This window comes from Natator depressus, chromosome 8 (genome assembly GCF_965152275.1).
Source record: "Natator depressus isolate rNatDep1 chromosome 8, rNatDep2.hap1, whole genome shotgun sequence".
In the NCBI taxonomy this organism is placed as follows: domain Eukaryota; kingdom Metazoa; phylum Chordata; order Testudines; family Cheloniidae; genus Natator; species Natator depressus.
Window position 1 is genome coordinate 3,225,619 of NC_134241.1, and position 19,491 is coordinate 3,245,109.

The 19,491-nt window shown below is 48.1% G+C and overlaps 2 protein-coding genes across 2 annotated transcripts; both read right to left on the bottom strand.

Annotated features, from left to right (window-relative positions):
• Positions 1–255: 255 nt before the first annotated feature.
• On the bottom strand, positions 256–17,519 carry NIPAL4 (NIPA like domain containing 4). The gene is made up of 6 exons (XM_074960221.1): positions 17,483–17,519; positions 7,513–7,761; positions 3,987–4,043; positions 3,239–3,329; positions 1,943–2,103; positions 256–937 (listed from the first exon to the last, which is right to left on the bottom strand). The coding sequence occupies exons 1-6, from the start codon at positions 17,517–17,519 to the stop codon at positions 333–335; spliced, it is 1,200 nt and encodes a 399-aa protein (XP_074816322.1). The 3' UTR covers positions 256–332.
• Positions 8,743–9,821, bottom strand: LOC141992718 (small ribosomal subunit protein eS25-like). Its single transcript, XM_074962053.1, is given in 2 exon segments — positions 8,743–9,133; positions 9,136–9,821. Coding segments are annotated over 2 exon segments (381 nt in total). The 5' UTR covers positions 9,229–9,821; the 3' UTR covers positions 8,743–8,845.
• Positions 17,520–19,491: the final 1,972 nt, after the last annotated feature.

Genomic DNA, 19,491 nt, shown 5'->3' on the forward strand with positions numbered 1-19,491 from the left:
ATGCACTAGAAACTGACAATGTTGAGAGACCAGCCTTCAGAAAGGATCCCAGAGAAGAATTTTGCTTCAAGCTTGTCATATTTCAAGGGAGTTGCCACTTTCAGCAGCTATTCGTGTTGATGTCTTATGGGTGAACACAAAATATACCCCTTGCTCGTGTTATGACATCAGGCCTGCTTCAAAGCCCACTGGAAGATTGCATTTGACTCCTGTAGCATTGGGTCAGATCCATGATTAGTTTTACTTTCTGTGCTTTTGCTTTAAAATTGCTCAGTAACATTTTAGCCAGTTCAGAGCAGCAACCTCTGCCCTTGAACATTTATATCACTGCTTTAGCTGTAGATCATGAATACTTTGGGTTTATCATCGGCAATCATGTCAGAATTATCCACTTCTATCAGAATGTTCTTGTCGTCCTTGATTGCTGGTGCCTGGTCGCTGTTCTGAAGAACTTGTGGTAGGTTCCCTAAATTTATGTCCATGTCTTTGAAGGCATGGAGTAAAAACACCCCCAAAATAATGGTGAGGAAGCCACAAACTGTCCCAATAATGTCCACCACCGACATGGCGACCCACTCCTTAAAGAGGATGATAGAAGTGGTGATGACTATGGTGGTGAATAACACGTAGTAGATGGGAAATACCAAGGAGGTGTTGAAAATGTCTAGTGCTTTGTTGAGGTAGTTGATCTGAGTGGTGACGGAAGCCACCAACGTGAGGATGAGGATCCAGGGCAGCGGGTTCTGCAGGACAGGCTGGTCAGCAAAGAAGCCCTTGATGGCAATCCCCAGTCCTTTGACGGAAGACACTGAGAAGGCACCAATCACGGAGCAGATGGTGAGGTAGATGAGAATGTTGCTCTGCCCGTAACGGGGTGCGAGGAAGAAGATCAGAATCAGGCAGCCTACTAAGAGGATGGCAGCATAAGCGAGGAAACCTTTGAGAGGCAAGAAATGACAACATGAAATGCACAGGCATGCACAGTCAGGCTCTAACGACAGCATGCGTTACTCGGGATACGCCAGAGAGATCAAACACCAGCCCACGGCTGGTCAGAAGCACTGTAACCCAGAGTAAGGCAGTAACACAGCTGACATACGCAGGAATACAGTTTGAAAAAAAATAAAAGGCCAGATCTTCAAACTGGTGGAAAACATTGTAGCGCCACAAAACTGCATGAAGCTATGTGGATTTCCACCAGCTACAGATCTGGGACCAAAGACTCCCCCATCACTTGTTATGCAGTCCCAGTCTAAGGCCTTAGACAAATAACTGTCGGGGGTTCATGTTACCAGTTTATGAATAAGCTTGTTGCCCAGGGAAAGTTCGAACCAGATGGCAATGTGTAGGGCCACCTCAGCACATGGGTCCACGGGCATAAAGGAGGAGGGGATTTGGCTGACTGTGGGAAACAGCCATGCTGCCTTCACGTTGCAGCTTGGCCACCTTAACACTGACCTGCTCTACTCCAGGTATTCACATCCTGAGCACCTTGGAAGCTGAGACGGCAAATGGTTTGGGGTGGGAAAAGGCACCTAGTACAAATTCAGCCCAGATATGGATGCCCCTCAGAGAATGGCAGCAACAGAATCAGGCTCCGAGATGCTCCAGTCATACAAATAACAATCGCAAACGCAACAGCAAGACCATGATTCTCTAAAACCTGCACAACTGGATCTCAAGTGCTGATTACAAAAAAACCCACGGGCCCTCTCCAGGAGTCTAGAGCCACTGTCTAAAACACTAGAACGCACAACAGGGGGACTGCAGGGAAACGGTTTATAGGGGTGCACCATGGAGTCTATTCAATCCTTCAGCTAGACCCCTGGAGGTGTGGTCCCTAACTAGAGAAAAACTCCTGGATGTGACCTTCAATCTGCTGCACGTACATTTTCCGCTAAATGGCCCCATCTTTGAGCCGGCTGAACTGCCTGGTGCTTACCGGGCTCTTTCAGTTTTGAAGCCATTTCGGCCAGAGTGGTGATCTCCTCTTCTTCTGGGGCGTGTATCACCATCACTGTGCTACCCACAATGCTCAGCATGCAGCCTAGCTTCCCAAGCAGGTTTAGCCGCTCTCCGAGCAGATAGGACGATAGGATGGCACTGTGCGGGTCAGAACAATAAAATACGTTAATACCCCCAAATCATCTACGGGAGAACTGCCAGGGTTAAACAAAAGGCAGATTAAAAGGTTACGTATAAATTACATTTATTAAGGGCCAGGAAGAAATTCTTCTCTCTGTTGTGTGGGTGTAAATCTAGAGTAACTCCACTGAGTTAAGTGGGTTATTCCGGATTCACACCAGAGTTACTAATGGCAGAGGCTGGACTCTGTGTCTCCTAAAATTCACAACTCACGTAGAAATAAAATTAAAGTCTTGAAAAGAAAATGCTTATAGGTGGAGAGAGATCAATGTGTCTCCAGAGGAACTAGCAGTGCGGCCAGTTCCATTCATGCTCAGGTGGGTAACATGAAGTTCCTAGCACCCAAAGAAAGGGGTTTGAGGACCAAAGGAACAAACACTCCATTAATTATTTAGTTATTAAACTTTAGAAGCTCTTTGAAGGGACAGTAGAACCCAACTACGAGTTTGAGTATCAAAATGGCCCACTCTGGAGGCAGTTCCCCACTGTAGTGGTGCTAAATCTCCCATTTTTATTGTGAGTCTTGCAGTAATTGGTCTCTTTTTGGAAAAAATAGCCCCAGCTCCTGGAGTCACGTGAAAATCTGAGACTCCCAGTTTTCATTAAAAGAAAAGTAAGTTTCTAGCCCTCTGGCCAGGAGAGAAAAGTACAAAAATGTGATCCCAATGCATCCTAAAAGTTCAAAAGCCAGACTGCAAATCAAGAGAGCCCAAAATGGATGATTTTGTGACACGTTCTCATGATTTTTGGCATTTGGGGTTGGCAATACTATCCACTGCCAAAACTGTTCTGGTACCAGCGCCGCAGCTGGGAGAACAGAACAAGAAGGAAGAGACAGAGGTTTTTATAAAAGCTTCCAAATGAACGCTGGACTACTGGTCACACCACCATACGTTGTTGCCATGTGGCATATGTTATTTAATCCAACAGTTAATGTGCTTTGTGCAACATCCTGCGCTGAGGAGAGCATCCGCCTATTTGTCCATTTTGTAGCAATCACCAAGATCTTTTTCTTCTTGCAGAGTAAATCACGTTTGTGCCATCTGGGGGGAAAAGGGGGTTGAATATAAAAATAGAGAGACCTCGAAATCACCTTATGAGCACGCTCAGGGCGCCAAGGGGGGTGACGATAGTTGCAGGCGCAAACGCATAGGCAGCAAAGTTGGCAGCTTCCCCTCCACCCACTGAGCAAACGAGAGAAAAACAAACAGCCAACAAGTGAGTTACAACACACAGTATTTCATTAAGGTCATTGTGCATTTTCAGAGCAATAAGGGCTGAGCTGGGGAAGGAGCCTGAATCTTGCTAGGGGTTTCGACGCTGCATGTAAACTGAGCCAGGGCATCTTGGGGCAAAATAACCCCCGTGAGAACTATTACCGAGGAGGGAGCTTCGCACACGGGGGATCTGCAGGACTTTGTACATCCTGGATTCTGTTACCAAGCGGGGGGCTGGAGGTGCTACTACCGCCTCCCGAATATCTACCTACTGATGTAGATGTGCCCTTTCATGACCTTGGTAGTCCATCAGGCTTTGTCCAGTGCCTGGTACGCTGACAGACCAGCCAGCCTTCCTGGTGTAACCGGGGCTTTTCATACTTTTGGCCAGGAAAACCAAGCGAACTAGTTCTGCAAGCAATCCAGACGGGCTGCGATGTGACGGGCACAGCATGCTGGTTCTGCTCTATTTATCTATCTGCAAGGGGTGGAGAATCCGTCCCTACACTGAACAAACTTCCGAGCCACTGGAGAAATAGGCTAAAATCATAGCTTGGTTACGCCTCCATTTTCTGAACCTTGTAAGGGCTATACATGCATGGGAATGTGAATAACCCCACTTACTGGTTAACAGTCCAGCCCACCAGAGCCAGTCCTTAAGGTAGCCATGACCTCCGTCTCCTGGGAAAGCAAAGCACAGATATTTAGGGACTACTAGAAAAATAACCCACAGCCACAAGAAATAGCAGATTCCGAGCTATGAGGGGGCTGTTTCAAATGACTACTGAAACAATCTAGAAGGAGAGGAGACAATAAACAAATCAGTAAAATCCTACACGGAAACCAGAGATTGAGAAGGCTGTTAGTAGAAGATGGTATTTACAGCCTGGACGGGCAGCATAAATACAATAGAAAACAGCTATTTAATCCCATTGGACAACACTGAAAAGACAACGTTATCCCCCGGCCAGTGCTAAGCACTGAAAGCTCTGTGATGAGTTTGCAGCGTCTTTGCATGGATTTGCTGAGTGCCCTTGACCACTAACAGCCGTGGTCATTGTTGCTATTTTTCAGGGAACTGCTTGTAGGGTCCCAGCATCAAATGCCTTGGCCAGGGCCCAGATGTGGAACGGAAACCTGAAAGGGAGATTGTGGGGGGAAGAGACAAGGGGTAAAGCTGATGGGGAAACAGGCCTCTTGCTGGCGTCATGGGGGGCAGTGTTAGCTAGTGGATAGGGCACTAAACTGCTCAGGATGTCGCGATTCTATCCCAAGCTCTGCTGCTGACGGGCTGCGTGACCTTGGGCATGTTGCTTTCTCTCTCTTGGCCTCTGTTTCCTCTCCCATTCTTTGTCATGTCTATTTGGGCAGGGATTCTGTCATTATGTGTTTGTACAGTACCTAGCACCCTGATCTCAGTTGGGGTCTCCAGGCGTTACTGGAATACAAATAATGAATAATAACATCCCTGACTTCATGCAAAAAGGGAGTTTCATGACTCTGTGTTTCTGATGCACAATTATTTATGGCATTAAAAAAAAATGAGATGGTGGAAAATGTGTTTCTAAAAAGGGAGAGTTCAGAGGATCAAGCGGGGCGGGAAGTGGAATCTAAAGTTCTTCCACACCAAGAGCCTGATCCTGTCCCCATTAAAGACAAAGCAAAAACTCCCACTGATTTTAGTGGGAGCAGGATAGGGCCCAGTTTTCAATGACACTGGCTGAGCAGGTACTACCAGGTAACAGCACAAATTAGGAGGAATGTTGAAGTACGCAGCAGCAGAGGGCCGTGCTCAAATACCATGGTAATGATCCTGCTATAAATGCCTAGATGGAAAGATTAGATGGCTAAAAGGAAAGTCAGAGCCAGCAATGGATAAAGAACACTTGGGAAATTACTGCTGGAATTGGAACATTTAAAGAGCCTCAATGAAAGCTACAGGGAGAAGATTACACACTGGCTCCCTTAGAAACGCCTGCTTTCTTTGGCGCAAAACTTTCTCAGAAATTCTTCTTTTTGGCTGAAATTTTCCATGCTTGAGCTCAGCCCCACGGTGAATCGCTCTGGAAAATCCCTGCGACCACTATGGAGTTAGCTCAGCTTTGGGATGCGGTGGAGGAAGCTGGGGAAATACTTTTGTTACTGTTAAATTCCTAAGATTTCTTTGGGCAGATAACTCAAAAAAGCTGAACTTTACAACATTGGCTGTTGCATATGGCCGGTCCTCAGCAAGGGGCAGACACCCTGGGAGTGGATCTGTACCGCTTAGCAGTTAGAGGCCCAGATTGGCACTCAGGAGCTCTGGGTTCTAGTCCCAGCTTCGCCCCTGACCTGCTGGGCGACCTTAGTTAAGTCACCTCACTGCTCTGTGCCTCAGTTTCCCCATCTGTAAAACAGGGACAATGATACTGACCTCCTTTGTAAAGCTCTTTGAGATCCACTGATCAAAAATGTTATCTAGGAGCTAGGTGCTATGGTTTGTAGTTACACAATGAGGTTGGCTGCAGGTGTGGTTCGAAACATTGGTGACACCAGAGCAATGGGATAAACTCCACTGTGCAACTCAACAGTGGGCAGAACTGGGGGATCAGAATTCACCCCTCCACCCCCCCCCCAATTCCACCTGTTGGGGCACACAAACACATCCACTACATTTACCTTGCATCTGTACACACGGCTGGTCAGGCAACAGACACACACACCCCAGTGCAACCCCACTGCACACACGTGCTCCAACAACCACAAGCTGAGCTTCCACAAATCCCACTCAGACTCCACCTCCACATGCTGCTCTAACGTGATGCAATACACACACGCTTCCCCTTGCTCAAGCCCCTACTGCATAATCTCATCCTGGCACATACCGTCCCCCCTTGTGCAATACAATCCCACACATGCATGCCTCAGCCAGAGCCTGCATTCAGCAGCTCCCACTCGCTCCAACAGGCACCACATATTCACATGCTCTCACAGAGATCCCTCTTGCTCCAGCTCTGGTCATGCCCCCTAGGCCATCTAATCAGGAGAGATACAATCTGTCAGCAAAACCGAGACACATGATATGCCCTCCGCTCATTAAGGACAATGCACATGTGTGAAGGAGTGGAAGTAAAGCCTTGCAGCATCACTTATCCTCACCTTGCAGAACAGTGGGGGTCAGGGTCAGCAATACCATTAGGGGCCAGCCCACTCAGTAATAAGCCCCGCCCTGTTCTGTGTCATCTGTGACGTCATAGTCAGCGTAACCTCATGGTGCGAGCGGTAGGATACCTGAGACACCAACTGAAGAACACAGAGGGCCTTATAATCATTACCTCTAATTTGGATGGGCACTCTCCAAGGTGCTTTTCCACCTGTGAAGTAAAGCCACTCTGACCATTCTTAGGGCATTAGAACCGCTTTGGTTCTGAGGTGCTGGGTGCAGGTGCGTCAAAAAGATAACCTCTCTGAGACGGCAAAGATAACGACAGCAGCCCTCACTTGCTGCATCACGTCTGAGATTAGATTGTAACCTCGCCAGCACAGAGACCATATTCTGTAGAGTTCTCAGCATGTTTCAGTTACTGTATTATTAATAATAATAAATAAATAACACAGACGGGGAATTATTTATATGTAGTTTAACGTGAAGTTAATATTTACTTGATGAAAGGGGGAAAGTTTATACACATATTCTGGGCTCTGCAAATGAATTTGACATTTTGCATTAATAAGATGTCATTCTCCTGTGCAGGAAAAACACACAGGGCCTTGTACTGTCCCAGTGAATCCAATGGCAAACTTCCCCATTGACTTCAATATAAGCAGGATTTGATTCATGGAGAACAGAACTGTGCAATCCCATTTGAATGAATTGATCCATTCTGCAGGGGTGAAATTCTCCCCTGGGCAAAGGGCTAGCACCAGAGCTGTGAACCATTTGAGTCCCACATCCAGTTTTATTTACACAGAGAAGAGTCCCTGATGGGTATTAGTTCCTGATGGATGAAAAGTTCCCCCACTCCCAGTTATCAGGCACTTCAGATGTAAACACACACACCAACAGCAGATCTCACGAGGCATATCCCCCGGCCTCATTACTCATGGGAGTGTGGACAATGCCTCTGATTCTGGGAGCAGAAACCCCATCTTCCGCCCTGAATCTCCATACCTGCTCTGGTGCCCCCTTTGTCCACCAGTCGCAGCAGCCCTTTCTTCTTGAGGATGACACTGCTGCCGATGAGGAAACTGGAGAAGATGGCAAGGGCCAAGCCAATGTAGAATCCATATTTGCTTTCTACTTGTGTTGCCCAGCTGCTGTGCAAAGTGAGATTCTTATGGACAGAGGTGGTCAGGTTGCCGTCACTGACTACCTGGCATACGACCCAACGAGAAGAGCAAGAAATAGGAACCAAAGAACCTGTGAGGACAACGCACACAGAAAACAAATGTGAAGGATTAGCGAGAATATTCTATGGGACTCTATCAAATGTGTTTCTTTAGGGAGGGTGATGTAGTGGTCAGAGCACAGGGCTGGGACCCAGGATTCTAATCGCAGGTCTGTCACTGACTCCTTAGACAGCCTTGACAAAAATGATTTAGGGCCAGATTCTAGCACCTTATGCACTCTTATTTCATGAACAGTCCCCCTGAAGTCAAGGTGTTACTGAATATGCTCAAAGTAACAGAATCTCTCTACCTAAGATACTTACGTGGCCCCCAATACTGTAGGATGTGAGCACCCCAAAATCTTCAGCATGTTTATCCTCATAACACCCCTGGGAGCCAGGTAAATACTATGTTTGTCATGAAACTGAGGCAGAGAGAGAAGAAGCAGCTTCACAAAGTATTTAGGCTCCTCCTACACGAATGGAAGTTAGGAGCTGAAAGACCTGGGCCTAAGTGACTCGCCCAAGGTCACATAGGAAATCTGTGGTGGAGCAGGGAACTGAACCTAGATCAAAGGTTCAAACCAACAACAAAATCAAGGAGCAAAGGAAAAGCTTAACAGAGGCACAAATGCTAATTGTTTAATGTATGAAACCCTTAACAAGGGGGCGATTACGTGGCATGAGTTTGTGGATGGACGCCCTGGTTAGACATCCATGGCACTGGGACACTAGGCTTTAAGGTCCATCTGTACTACAGTTAGAAACCCTTGGCTCACTTAGCTGGCAAGATTCCAGCTAGCGTGGCTGGACACAGCAGCTTTTTCCCAGCATGGCTCTAGAGTCCTGGCAACGTCGGGCTGGAAGGGACCTCAATAGGTCGTCTAGTCCAGCTGCCTGCACTGAGGCTGAACCAAGTAAACCTAGACCATCCCTGAGAGGTGTTCGTCTAACTGTCCTTAAATATCTCCAGTGATGGGGTTCCATAACCTCCTTTGGTAACCTATTCCAGTGCTTAACTAGCCTTATGGGTTTTTTTGTTTTGTTTTTTTAATTCAACAATTTTATTGTATACATTTACATAAGAAATATTGCAGAGGTGACTGGAAAACTTTTTTAAGCATCCTCCCCACCAACAGGTGCATCTCCACTCTTCGTGTTTCTGGTGTAAATCACTTGGGCTCGGGGCTTGGACACAAGTTTGATCAAACCTTTGCTGAGCAGTTCTTGGAGGGCAGCCCTTGCTAAAGATCCTCGAATCTTCAACCTTTCAGAGACTACAGCTGGCATGATGAGCTTGTAGTTGGGCACTTCTTTGCACAGTTTATCATAAGTTGCCTTATCAGACAAAACAAGGTTGTTCAGCTTGTCTCTTACTTTTCCTTTGGACCACTTCTTTTTTTTTTTTTGGCTTTACCCCCAGATTTGTTCACTGGGTCCTTGTCTTTCTTTGCGGACTTCCCCACATCCTTCTTCTTCTTATCGTCCTTGGGGGGCATGGCGGCTTTATAGTTAGAAAGATTTTCCTAATATCTAACCTAAATTACCCTTGCTGCAGCATAAGCCCATTGCTCCTTGTCCTTCCTTCAGTGGGCAGGGGAACAATTGATCCCTGTCCTCTTTATAACAGCCCTTAGCATATTTGAAGACTGTTATCAGATCCACCCTCTGTCTCCTCTTCTCAAGACTAAAGATACCCAGGTTTTTTAGCCTTTCCCCATAGGTCAGGTTTTCTAAACCTTTTATAATTTTCCTTGCTGTCCTCTGGACTCTGTTCCACTTGTCTGCATCTTTCTTAAAATGTAGCGTCCAAACCTGGACACAGCACTCCAGCTAAGACCTCACCAGTGCTGAGTAGTTGTACATATGACACTCCTGTTAATACACCCCACTGTATCACATTTTTGGCTCATATTCGTTACCCACTATATCCCTTAGATCCTCTTCTGAGGTACCACTGCCTAGCCAGTTATTCCCCATGTCACGGTTGTGCATTTGTGTTTTCCTTCCTACGTGTAGTACTTTGCACTTGTCTTTATTGCAGTTCATCTTGTTGATTTCAGCCCAATCGTCCAATTTGTCATAGCCATTTTGAATTCTAATCTTGGCCTCCAAAAGTGCTTACAACCCTCCCAGCTCGGTGCCACTCATGAATTTTATCAGCGTATTTTTCACTCCATTAGCCAAGTCATTAATGAAAATGTTGAATAGTAACAGACCCTAGACAGACCCCACTAGATATGTCCTCCCAATTTGACAGTGAATCACCGATAACTACTCTTTGAGGATAAACTTTCAACCAGTTGTGCACCCACCTTCTAGAAATTTCATTTAGATCACATTTTCCTAATTGGCCATGTGGGACTGCATCACAAGCCTTATTAAAATCAAGCTATATCACACCTACCGCTTCCCCACAATCCACTAGGCCAGAAACATTGTCAAAGAAGGAAATGAGCCTGGCTTGTTCTTGACAAATCCATGTTGGCTATTCCTTATAATCCTGCTATCCTCTAGGTGCTTGCAAATTAACTGTTTAATCATTTGTTCCAGTATTTTTCCAGGTATCAAAGTTAGACTCACCGGCCTAATTCCCCAGGTTCTCTTTGTACCCCTTTTTCAAGATCACTACTATGCTTGCCCTTCTCCAGTCCTCTGGGACCTCACCCATCCTGCAAGATAATCGCTTATGGTTCTGAGAAAATACCCGAAGGTGAATTTCATCAAACGCTGATGACTTGAATTCATCTAACTCATCTCACTATTCTGTAATCTGTTCTGGCTTGTGTTCCTTCACCTGTGTGTGTCATTTGTGTTGACTTTTCCACACCTGGACACACTGCACAGCCATGTTTGTATCTTGTCTCTCTAATATCCTGGGACCGACACAGCTACCACAACACTACATGTTTTGTATCAACACACTCTAGGAAAACTTGGGCTCAGCAGCTGGAACCAGGAGCTGTGGTTTGTGGGTCCTTTTCATACAGTGTCCTGCGCTTTGGGACGTCCTCCCACCTGGGTATAAATGGGTGACATGCAGGAGTGCTGGGAAGAGGGTGAACTTTATTTCATGGCCCCTGTCATATGTCATTGGTCAGGGCTGCAGAAAGTTAATATCGCTGTCACACAGCAGGGGTCACAGTATCCTTCTCATATACTATGCGAGTTCTGTATGTTATCAGTAGTGTTCCCTTGTCAGCTAAAGTCCTTCAAGAACTGAGTCTCTGAAGTAGTTTCCCCTTTCTCCACCACCAGCAGAGATAACAATTTGACTCCCACTCTTTATTCAGAGTCACAAACACTCCTTGCTCTCCAGATGTACTAACAGCCCTGGAGGCTAAGTGACAGTCTATCTCAGCACAATCACGTTGCTACTACAGGGCCATCAGAGTCTAAGGCATTTTTTGTTTCCGTCAGGAACTGATTCCAGCAAATGCAGAACAAATATAGGGGGCAGACGAGAGAAGGGATTTACTATAAGAAAAGGAGGACTTGTGGCACCTTAGAGACTAACCAATTTATTTGAGCATAAGCTTTCGTGAGCTACAGCTCACTTCATCGGATGCATACTATGAAGTGAGCTGTAGCTCACGAAAGCTTATGCTCGAATAAATTGGTTAGTCTCTAAGGTGCCACAAGTCCTCCTTTTCTTTTTGTGAATACAGACTAACACGGCTGCTACTCTGAAACCTGGGATTTACTATACAACAGGTGAAGATCATTGGCTATCTAGAACGAGTATAGTAATTGGAAGGAAGACCTTTATTGAATAAAACACTTCTCTAAAGTGTGGAGAGAAGCATTAAAAAGCATTTGCCAGGTCGGAATGACTCCACCAGCACCAAGATAGAGTGCGGGGGGAGTGAAATGAACTTGGAAAAAAATATTGACACTTTCCCTATTTGAAAATGAATATTGACTTTCAATTTATCTTCTAGTTATGGCCCCTCAATATAGCATGTGAGGGCTGGGAACCAGAAAGCTCCAAGAGAAACACCCAAGAATGGCCTGGCTCCCAGCTCGGAGTGGCAGATCTGTTTACTGAATTCTGGAACAGCCATGATTCAAACATTGTTTGCAGTGTTCATGTAGCCCGCTCGGTCCCAGGATATTAGCGAGACAGGATGGGTGAGGTAATAGCTTTTATTGGACCAACTTGTGTTGGAGAGACAGACATGCTTTTGAGCTTACACAGAGCTCTTCTTCAGGTCCGCAGGTTACACAAAATAATTATTCCCTTGGTAGGACTGTCATTTGTCTAGTACCTAAAGGAGATACTGTGTAAGGTTGAAAGCTTCTGTCTCTCACCAAGAGAAGTGAGCTATTACCTCACCCACCTTGTCTCTCTAATATCTTGGGACAAACAACCAACAAAATGAATTTTAATTTTTGCAGATTTTCAGTTTGCAAAAAATGTCAAGAATCTGCCTTTTCATCTCCATTTGGGGGTGGCAAAAAAATTTGAAATCGTAACATTTTCCATGGGGCAGGAAATTGGCTTCCCGACCAGCACTAGTTATCAAGGCCCCTTGACACAAAACTTGTGTACAGCTCAGGATCCATCGATTTTAAGGTCCAATGGGACCATTATGGTTATTTAATTTGACCTCCTGCATAACACAGGTCAGAGATTCTCCACCCCAGTAATTCCTGCATCAAGCCTGATAAGGTGTGGTTGAACGAAAGCATATCTTCTAGAAAGACATCCAACCCTTGTTGATTTAGAGACTCCAATGCCACCCTGCCTATTCAGGCCGCCGTCTGCCAGCTAGTCTGTCACTCATCACTTCCAGTACCGCATTTCTACCTAATTTGGTAATTTTGCTTTTCTATGGAATTAGAGGGGAGCTTTTCAGCAGGAGCTCCCAAATGACCTGACCCTTATAGGAGCAGATACTTAAGTTAAAGGTTAGAATAGCAACCTCTCACAAAGCTTTCCTCTCTGCTGCACATTGTCTGTGGTCTGTTCATTGGGAATAAAAACCAACCAATTATGGAGTTGATCAGAAGCTAGGAATGGGTGAGACGGGATGGATCACTTGATGATTACCTGTACTGTTCGTCCCCACTGAAGCACCTGGCACTGGACACTATCAGAAGACAGGATACTGGGCTAGATGGATCACTGCTGTGACCCAGTATGGCCATTCTTATGTCAGGTTACACAAAAGAATTATTCTCTTGGTTGGATTCTCATTTGTTTTCACAGCCACCCTTATGGCAGCATCCAGCACTTGGGGCCATGTCATATGCCCATAACTTCTGGCAAAACCTAGGCAAAATCTCCTCCAGAGTACTACAGCATATGACAAGGATGCTGGGCCTCTTTCCTGTACCCCTTTGCCCTCTAGAAGCACACTATATCATGCCTGAGAACCCAGAAGTTACAGGGAAGATCCTCTGATCCTTGTCATATCTACCTTGATTCAATCACGTTCTGGCAAGCTACACTAGCTGAGCATCTGCCACATAATTATTCTGAAGTTAGGTCAAAGGAGGAGTGCCTTAGTGGGATAATACCGAGACTCCCTGAAAACATAAATTTAAATACCAGCAAGGTTGACTCAACCCTTCATCCTTCCTAATTATTTTGATTGCCAGGCATTTTATGTACTCAGATACCACAGTGATGGGAACAGCATTAACACCTAGGTAGATTTACTGGAGGTGTGTCTCCTTCAGCTGGGACCTTGAAAAGAAGAGGTCCTGATTCATCACTGCATATGCTGTGGGGACGCCATTGATTTCAGTAATGGTGAATCTGGCCCAGAGGCTCTGTCTGGCAAATGATCCCCTGGCACTTTTTCTAGGAGTCCAGGTTCGTCCTTGACCAAAATTTCTCACTTCCCATCCCCACTGCGGGCGCCACCTGTCTGGTGAATGCATGTGAAGTTGAAAAGCATTCAGATCCTGCAGGATGAAATTGCAGGTATCAAATGTGATTCATTATTCGGTGGCATGCAAGTAGATAAGAATCAAGGGCTTCTTTGTAAAGCACCACTAAACATCAGCCACTACATCAAAGCTGTATCAATGGGTGTGGGTGGGGAAATTGTTGAGCTTCTTTTTCTGGTTCTCACACTGCTACCACACCCGAGACATTGCTCCTAGCTACCCTTAGCTCTGTGTAGGTACTGAACTAACAATGCATCCGATGAAGTGAGCTGTAGCTCATGAAAGCTTATGCTCAAATAAATTGGTTAGTCTCTAAGGTGCCACTAGTCCTCCTGTTCTTTTTTTGAACTAACAAAATACACAGAGACGGATGAGGGAAGAACATGCCCAGATGGAACTTCACAGAAGAGTTTTCCACCACTAGGGAGCAGACCGCCTCTGGGCAGCAAAACAGCTGTGTCAAATTTTTAAAGAATATGCTGCGTGTATCAGAACAATGAGCTGCTAGATCATTGCCTCGGTCTTAACAGTGGGAAGAGGGACCCGCCATGTGGATTGTGCCCATCCAAGGAGTTCTTTGTGGCTGGTTGGACATGGACACTCATTTCACACATCCCCCACTTCCCAGGCCCTGGGAGCAATTCACCAAAAAAAGTTGGGACAGGCTGAGGCTGCTGGACACATTGTGCAGCCTCCCCTCCCCTCTCTGTGTGGGTGTTTCTGTGGGAGGGATTGCCCTGCGCGCAAATGATCCAATGGAAAAGTCCCTGACTGTGGACTTCCCTCCCAAAGGACCTGGTGGAAGCCCTATCACTGGTTTCTTTTTCTAGACCGTGTAAAATGCTCCCATATATACTGTAGGGAACAATCCTCCATAAGGCAGGGGGATGGGTTAAACGGTCTATAGAGTCTTTTCTATCTTGGATTAGTAAAATTTAGAAGAAGAAAACCCCCAACTGCTTTGTAAGTCCCTGCAAATGCTGTAATGCACAGGTAACATAGTGCTTAGTTACTCTCATTTCTTCAGCTACAGAACAGGCTTTGTGAGGCTTAGAACAAAAGTGACTGCTAACTCCCCTGGCTGCACAATGTCCTCATGTGACAGAGCTTTTACGTCCCTTAGAGAGAGCAAATAAAATCAGCCCCCTTCAATGCAAACAAAAGCCAGTATAAAACTTGAGAGGGAGCAAGCCAGAGGTCTGCTTGCTGATTTACTAGCTCTTCTTTTGTTACATTCAATTCAGCCTTCCAGGCAGCAAAATGAATTACATGCCTATGTAGGGTGTGGGGGGAGGTATCTCCAAAGAGAGGTTGGGATACACAAAGATCACTTTAGCTGCAAATAGGGCCCAGATGTTGATATTTACATCCCCAGACATGAAAATACACCATTCAATACGGCACATGGACAAGTGGCTGTGGCTTACCCGAAGAGAGTGAGTTTTAAAAATCACTAGCTGGGTTTCTTATTCTTTTCACTGGTTATTTCTAGAAGTTAAAAAGGCAGATTCTCAGCTGGGGTCAGTTGTTGTCACTCCATTGCCTTCAATAGAGCTAGGGCCAATTACGCCAGCTGCGGATCTGCCCCACGAGGATTAAAATGAATGTAGATATGCACGTACATTTTCACAGCCAGAGCTATCACACACATGTGCTTTAAGGGCGTGATCCCACTGGAGTTGATGGAACATTTCCTGTTGACCTTCATTGGCATTAGGCCCCAAGCAGCTGCATTCAGTCCAGATTATCATTCCAATTCAAATGCCAGATGCTTTACACTTCACACCTTTCTGCAGGGAGGTGTCACGGGGCAGCCCACCAAGCCTAGGCTAGCAGCACACATCTCCAGGGCTCTGAGTGGGCGGGAGAGCGCCCTGAGGGAACCCCTATTTCCAGCCTCCCCCAGAACAGGGGCTGGATCCAGCACTGCCAGGAACTTTAAAAAGAAGTTTCACCTTGGAAAGAACAAGCTACAGAATCACAGAACTGTGGGGCTGGATGGGGCCTCCAGGGTGCACACAACCCCCAGGATGAGACAGGACCAAGTCAACGTAGGCCAACCCAACAGGTGTTTGTCCAACCAGTTCCTAAAACCCTCCAATGAGGGGGATTCCACACCCTCCCAAGGAGCCTGTTCCCAGGGCGGTTGTGGACTTCCTTCCTCTCAATTTTTAGGAACAGGTTGACAAAGATGCCTGTCTGGTGGGGGGGACCTGGAATGAAACCAGCCCTGCACCGGCCAGTTCTCCTTCACCACCTGCTTCCCCTGACACCCTCCCTGCTTGCTCCTGCCAGTGCTGAATGCATTACAGGAGGTAGCCCAGCCCCAGGGATGAGTGACCCAGTCCAGCCCTATGGGGGGATCTCTGCTACCCCGTCCCCAGATCAGCACAAACACCTGCCCAGCTCCCCCTCCTGCAATGGGACCCCCTCACTTCCTGGAGCCCTCCTGCTCACATGCACCCTGCATCTCCCTCTAGCCAGAGGAACCCACCAGGCCCCCTCCTCCTAACTCTTGTCCAGTGCTACCCCCCATGGGAGCAGTGCCTGAGGCAGGGCTGACTCAAGGGGCAGCCCCAGCTGTTGCCCCAATTCCCTAGGGTGCCAGCACAGGCCCTGGCACCGTCTCCTTTCCCCCTGAATTTGGCGAGAAATCAGGGGCCGGTGGCTAGCTCGAGAGCCCTGGGCTGCAAAGGGTCTGCCCTTGGGGGTGCAAAGATGGGGTGGGGGGGGAGGTGGTCTATGGCCAGACCAGCCCCATCCCAAGCTACCCCCAACCAGAACCCCATCCCACCCCCGAACGGGCCAGCCTCTGCCCCCAGCCCCCTCCAGAACCCCCCAACTGCCCCCTTCCAACCCCATCATACCCCAATCCCATCCCACCCCCCTTCCGACCCCATCACAGTCCTCAGTCCCACTCACCCCCCCAAACCCCTCGAGAACCCCCCAACTCTGCCCCCTTCCGACCCCATCATACCCCAACCCAGCCTCCTTACAACCCTCATCCCAGTCCTCAGTCCCACTCACCCCCAGGCCCCTCCAGAACCCCCCAACTGCCCCCTTCCAACCCCAATCATACCCCAATCCCATCCCACCCCCTTCCGACCCCCATCCCAGTCCTCAGTCCCACTCACCCCCAGCCTCCTCCAGAATCCCCCAACTGCCCCCTTCCGATCCCATCATACCCCAATCTCATCCCACCCCCCTTCCGACCCCCATCCCAGTCCTCAGTCCCACTCACCCCCCAGAACCCCCAACTCTGCCCCCTTCCGACCTCATCACACCCCAATCCCATCCCACCACCCTTCCGACCCCCATCCCAGTCCTCAGTCCCACTCACCCCCCAGAACCCCCAACTCTGCCCCCTTCCGACCGCATCACACCTCAACCCACCCCCCTTCCGACCCCCATCCCAGTCCTCAGTCCCATTCACCCCCAGCCTCCTCCGAAGCCCCCAACTGCCCCTTGCGATCGCATCACACCCCAACCCCATCCCACCCCCCTTCCGACCCCCATCCCAGTCCTCAGTCCCATTCACCCCCCAGAACCCCCAACTCTGCCCCCTTCCGACCGCATCACACCCCAATCCCATCCTACCACCCTTCCGACCCCCATCCCAGTCCTCAGTCCCATTCACCCCCAGCCTCCTCCGAAGCCCCCAACTGCCCCTTGCGATCGCATCACACCCCAAGCCCATCCCAACCCCCTTCCGACCCCCATCCCAGTCCTCAGTCCCACTCACCCCCCTTCAGACCCCCCCAGCTCTACCCCCCTTCCGACCCGACCCCTCTTCCAATCCTACAGTCCCGGCCCAGTTCCCCCCCCCAGTGTAGCCCCCCATGCCCCGGCACCCACCGTTCGCACAGCTGCGGTTCCCCCACAGGGGCTCCATGGGCTCGCTCCAGGAGCAGCGGAGCCAGATCCGGATCGCAGGCGGGTGCGTGTGTCCTGTCCCCGGGGCCGATGCCTCCCACTCCCGGCTGCCTCCTCTGCCCCTCCTTTGCGAGGAGCGGCACCTCGGACCTCGCCCTGCCTGTGCTGAGCTGGAAAGTTGCTCCCGGCTGGGCTGGGTGTGCACCTGCTCCAGCCGGATACTCCACTGAATCAGGCTTCTCCTCCCCCTGGCTCATCGCACTGCAGCCTCCCCAGCCCCAGGGACTCAGCTCACTGCCTGACCTAGGGCCCAGTCCCCCGCACTCAGGAGGGCCGAGGGGGTGAGTCTCTGCTTCATGCAGAAAAAAGGGAAGGGATCAAACAAACTCCTAGGTCCAAATGCTTCAAGCGAGCGTGCGGGAGTGTGTACATGCGAGTGCCGTGCTCACACAGGTGGGTGGATGTAAGTGATGCTCTGAAAACGCGCCCGCTCTCCCAAAAAGAACAGGAGGACTTGTGGCACCTTAGAGACGAACCAATTTATTTGAGCATAAGCTTTCGTGAGCTACAGCTCACTTCATCGGATGCATACTGTGGAAAAGTATGCATCCGATGAAGTGAGCTGTAGCTCACGAAAGCTTATGCTCAAATAAATTGGTTAGTCTCTAAGGTGCCACAAGTCCTCCTGTTCTTTTTGCAGATACAGACTAACACGGTTGCTCCCCTGAAACCTCTCTCCCAAGTAATCATGCAAACCTGGCATGTGTGTGTGCACATCTGCCACTGAGTGTGCACAAAATACACTGTGAGCGTGAGCACACTCACTGACGTGCCCAGGCAAACACTGCTGGAAAAGGTGGCCTGGTATTTTTTGTGAGTTTCCTTTGCACTTTTGCTCACACTTCACTCTCGCTGTGAAGCATTCTGGGGTATTTTGGCTACGCGGGATGCCAGGTTAATAAAAAAAAGTGTCCCACAGGCACCACAGCAAAACTAGGGATGGCTGACCAGCCGATCGATCAGGGTTGAAATTCCTGTGTTCCCCTCAATAGCTCAGCCCTTCACCGTTCTGAGATGGGCCCTGAAGAGATGCAAGGTCCAGGAATACTTCAGGAGACAGGGATTTCTCCTGGGGGCTTTGTTTTTCTCCTTGTTTCTGCTTGGGGCTAACAGGGAGAACTTGCACTAACTGCCATTAAATACGAGGGCCACATAGGTCATTCGTTAGCACAGGGGATAGCTAGCCAGCATGGTTCAAGCGGAGTTCCAGGGGAGCATAGCTGAATATTGTCTGACCAAACTGGGCGTAATATTAAATCAACCCAATAAATGGCTTACACGGTAGCATGCAGGACCTTGTATTTACAGAGCAAGACAAGTACCATGGAGCAGAAATTAAAAGCAAATAAGAGGCTTTTTAACAGAACACTAAGCTAATAAAACGCATGCACATTCATACCGCAGAGAATATCTACTTTTACTAAAAGAGATTCCGCATGCAGATATTAACCTATTCAAAGAAATAGTCCCGAAGGGCTTGTGTTGTTTTAAATGTTGGTAGAAATTATTCTTATGTACTTAGTACTGTAGCCAGCCACTGCATTTTGCGTTTTGGGGCTTTCAGAGAGGTTTGAAGGAAGAGAAGGGAGACAGATGTGTTTGAATTCAACCACAAATTGGTGAATTCAGGGAGCATTGGGTGAAATCTATGGTCTGTGTTATGCAGGAGGTCAGACTAAATGAGCCCAGTGCCTGCCCGCCCAGCCTTGAAATCCATGAATCTCTGACACTGAACTAATGGTGATTGAGAGGCTCTTCCATGCAGGCACAGAGTTAGCAATGACAATGACAGATAATGACAAAAACAACGGGACATAATCTCAATGGGACTGCTTGCGTATTTTGCGTGAGTACAAATCACTAACTACCAGCAATGTACTGTCAGGAGTGGAGCTAAGCAAAATACAGAAGAAAGATTTAAGTAGGGGAAG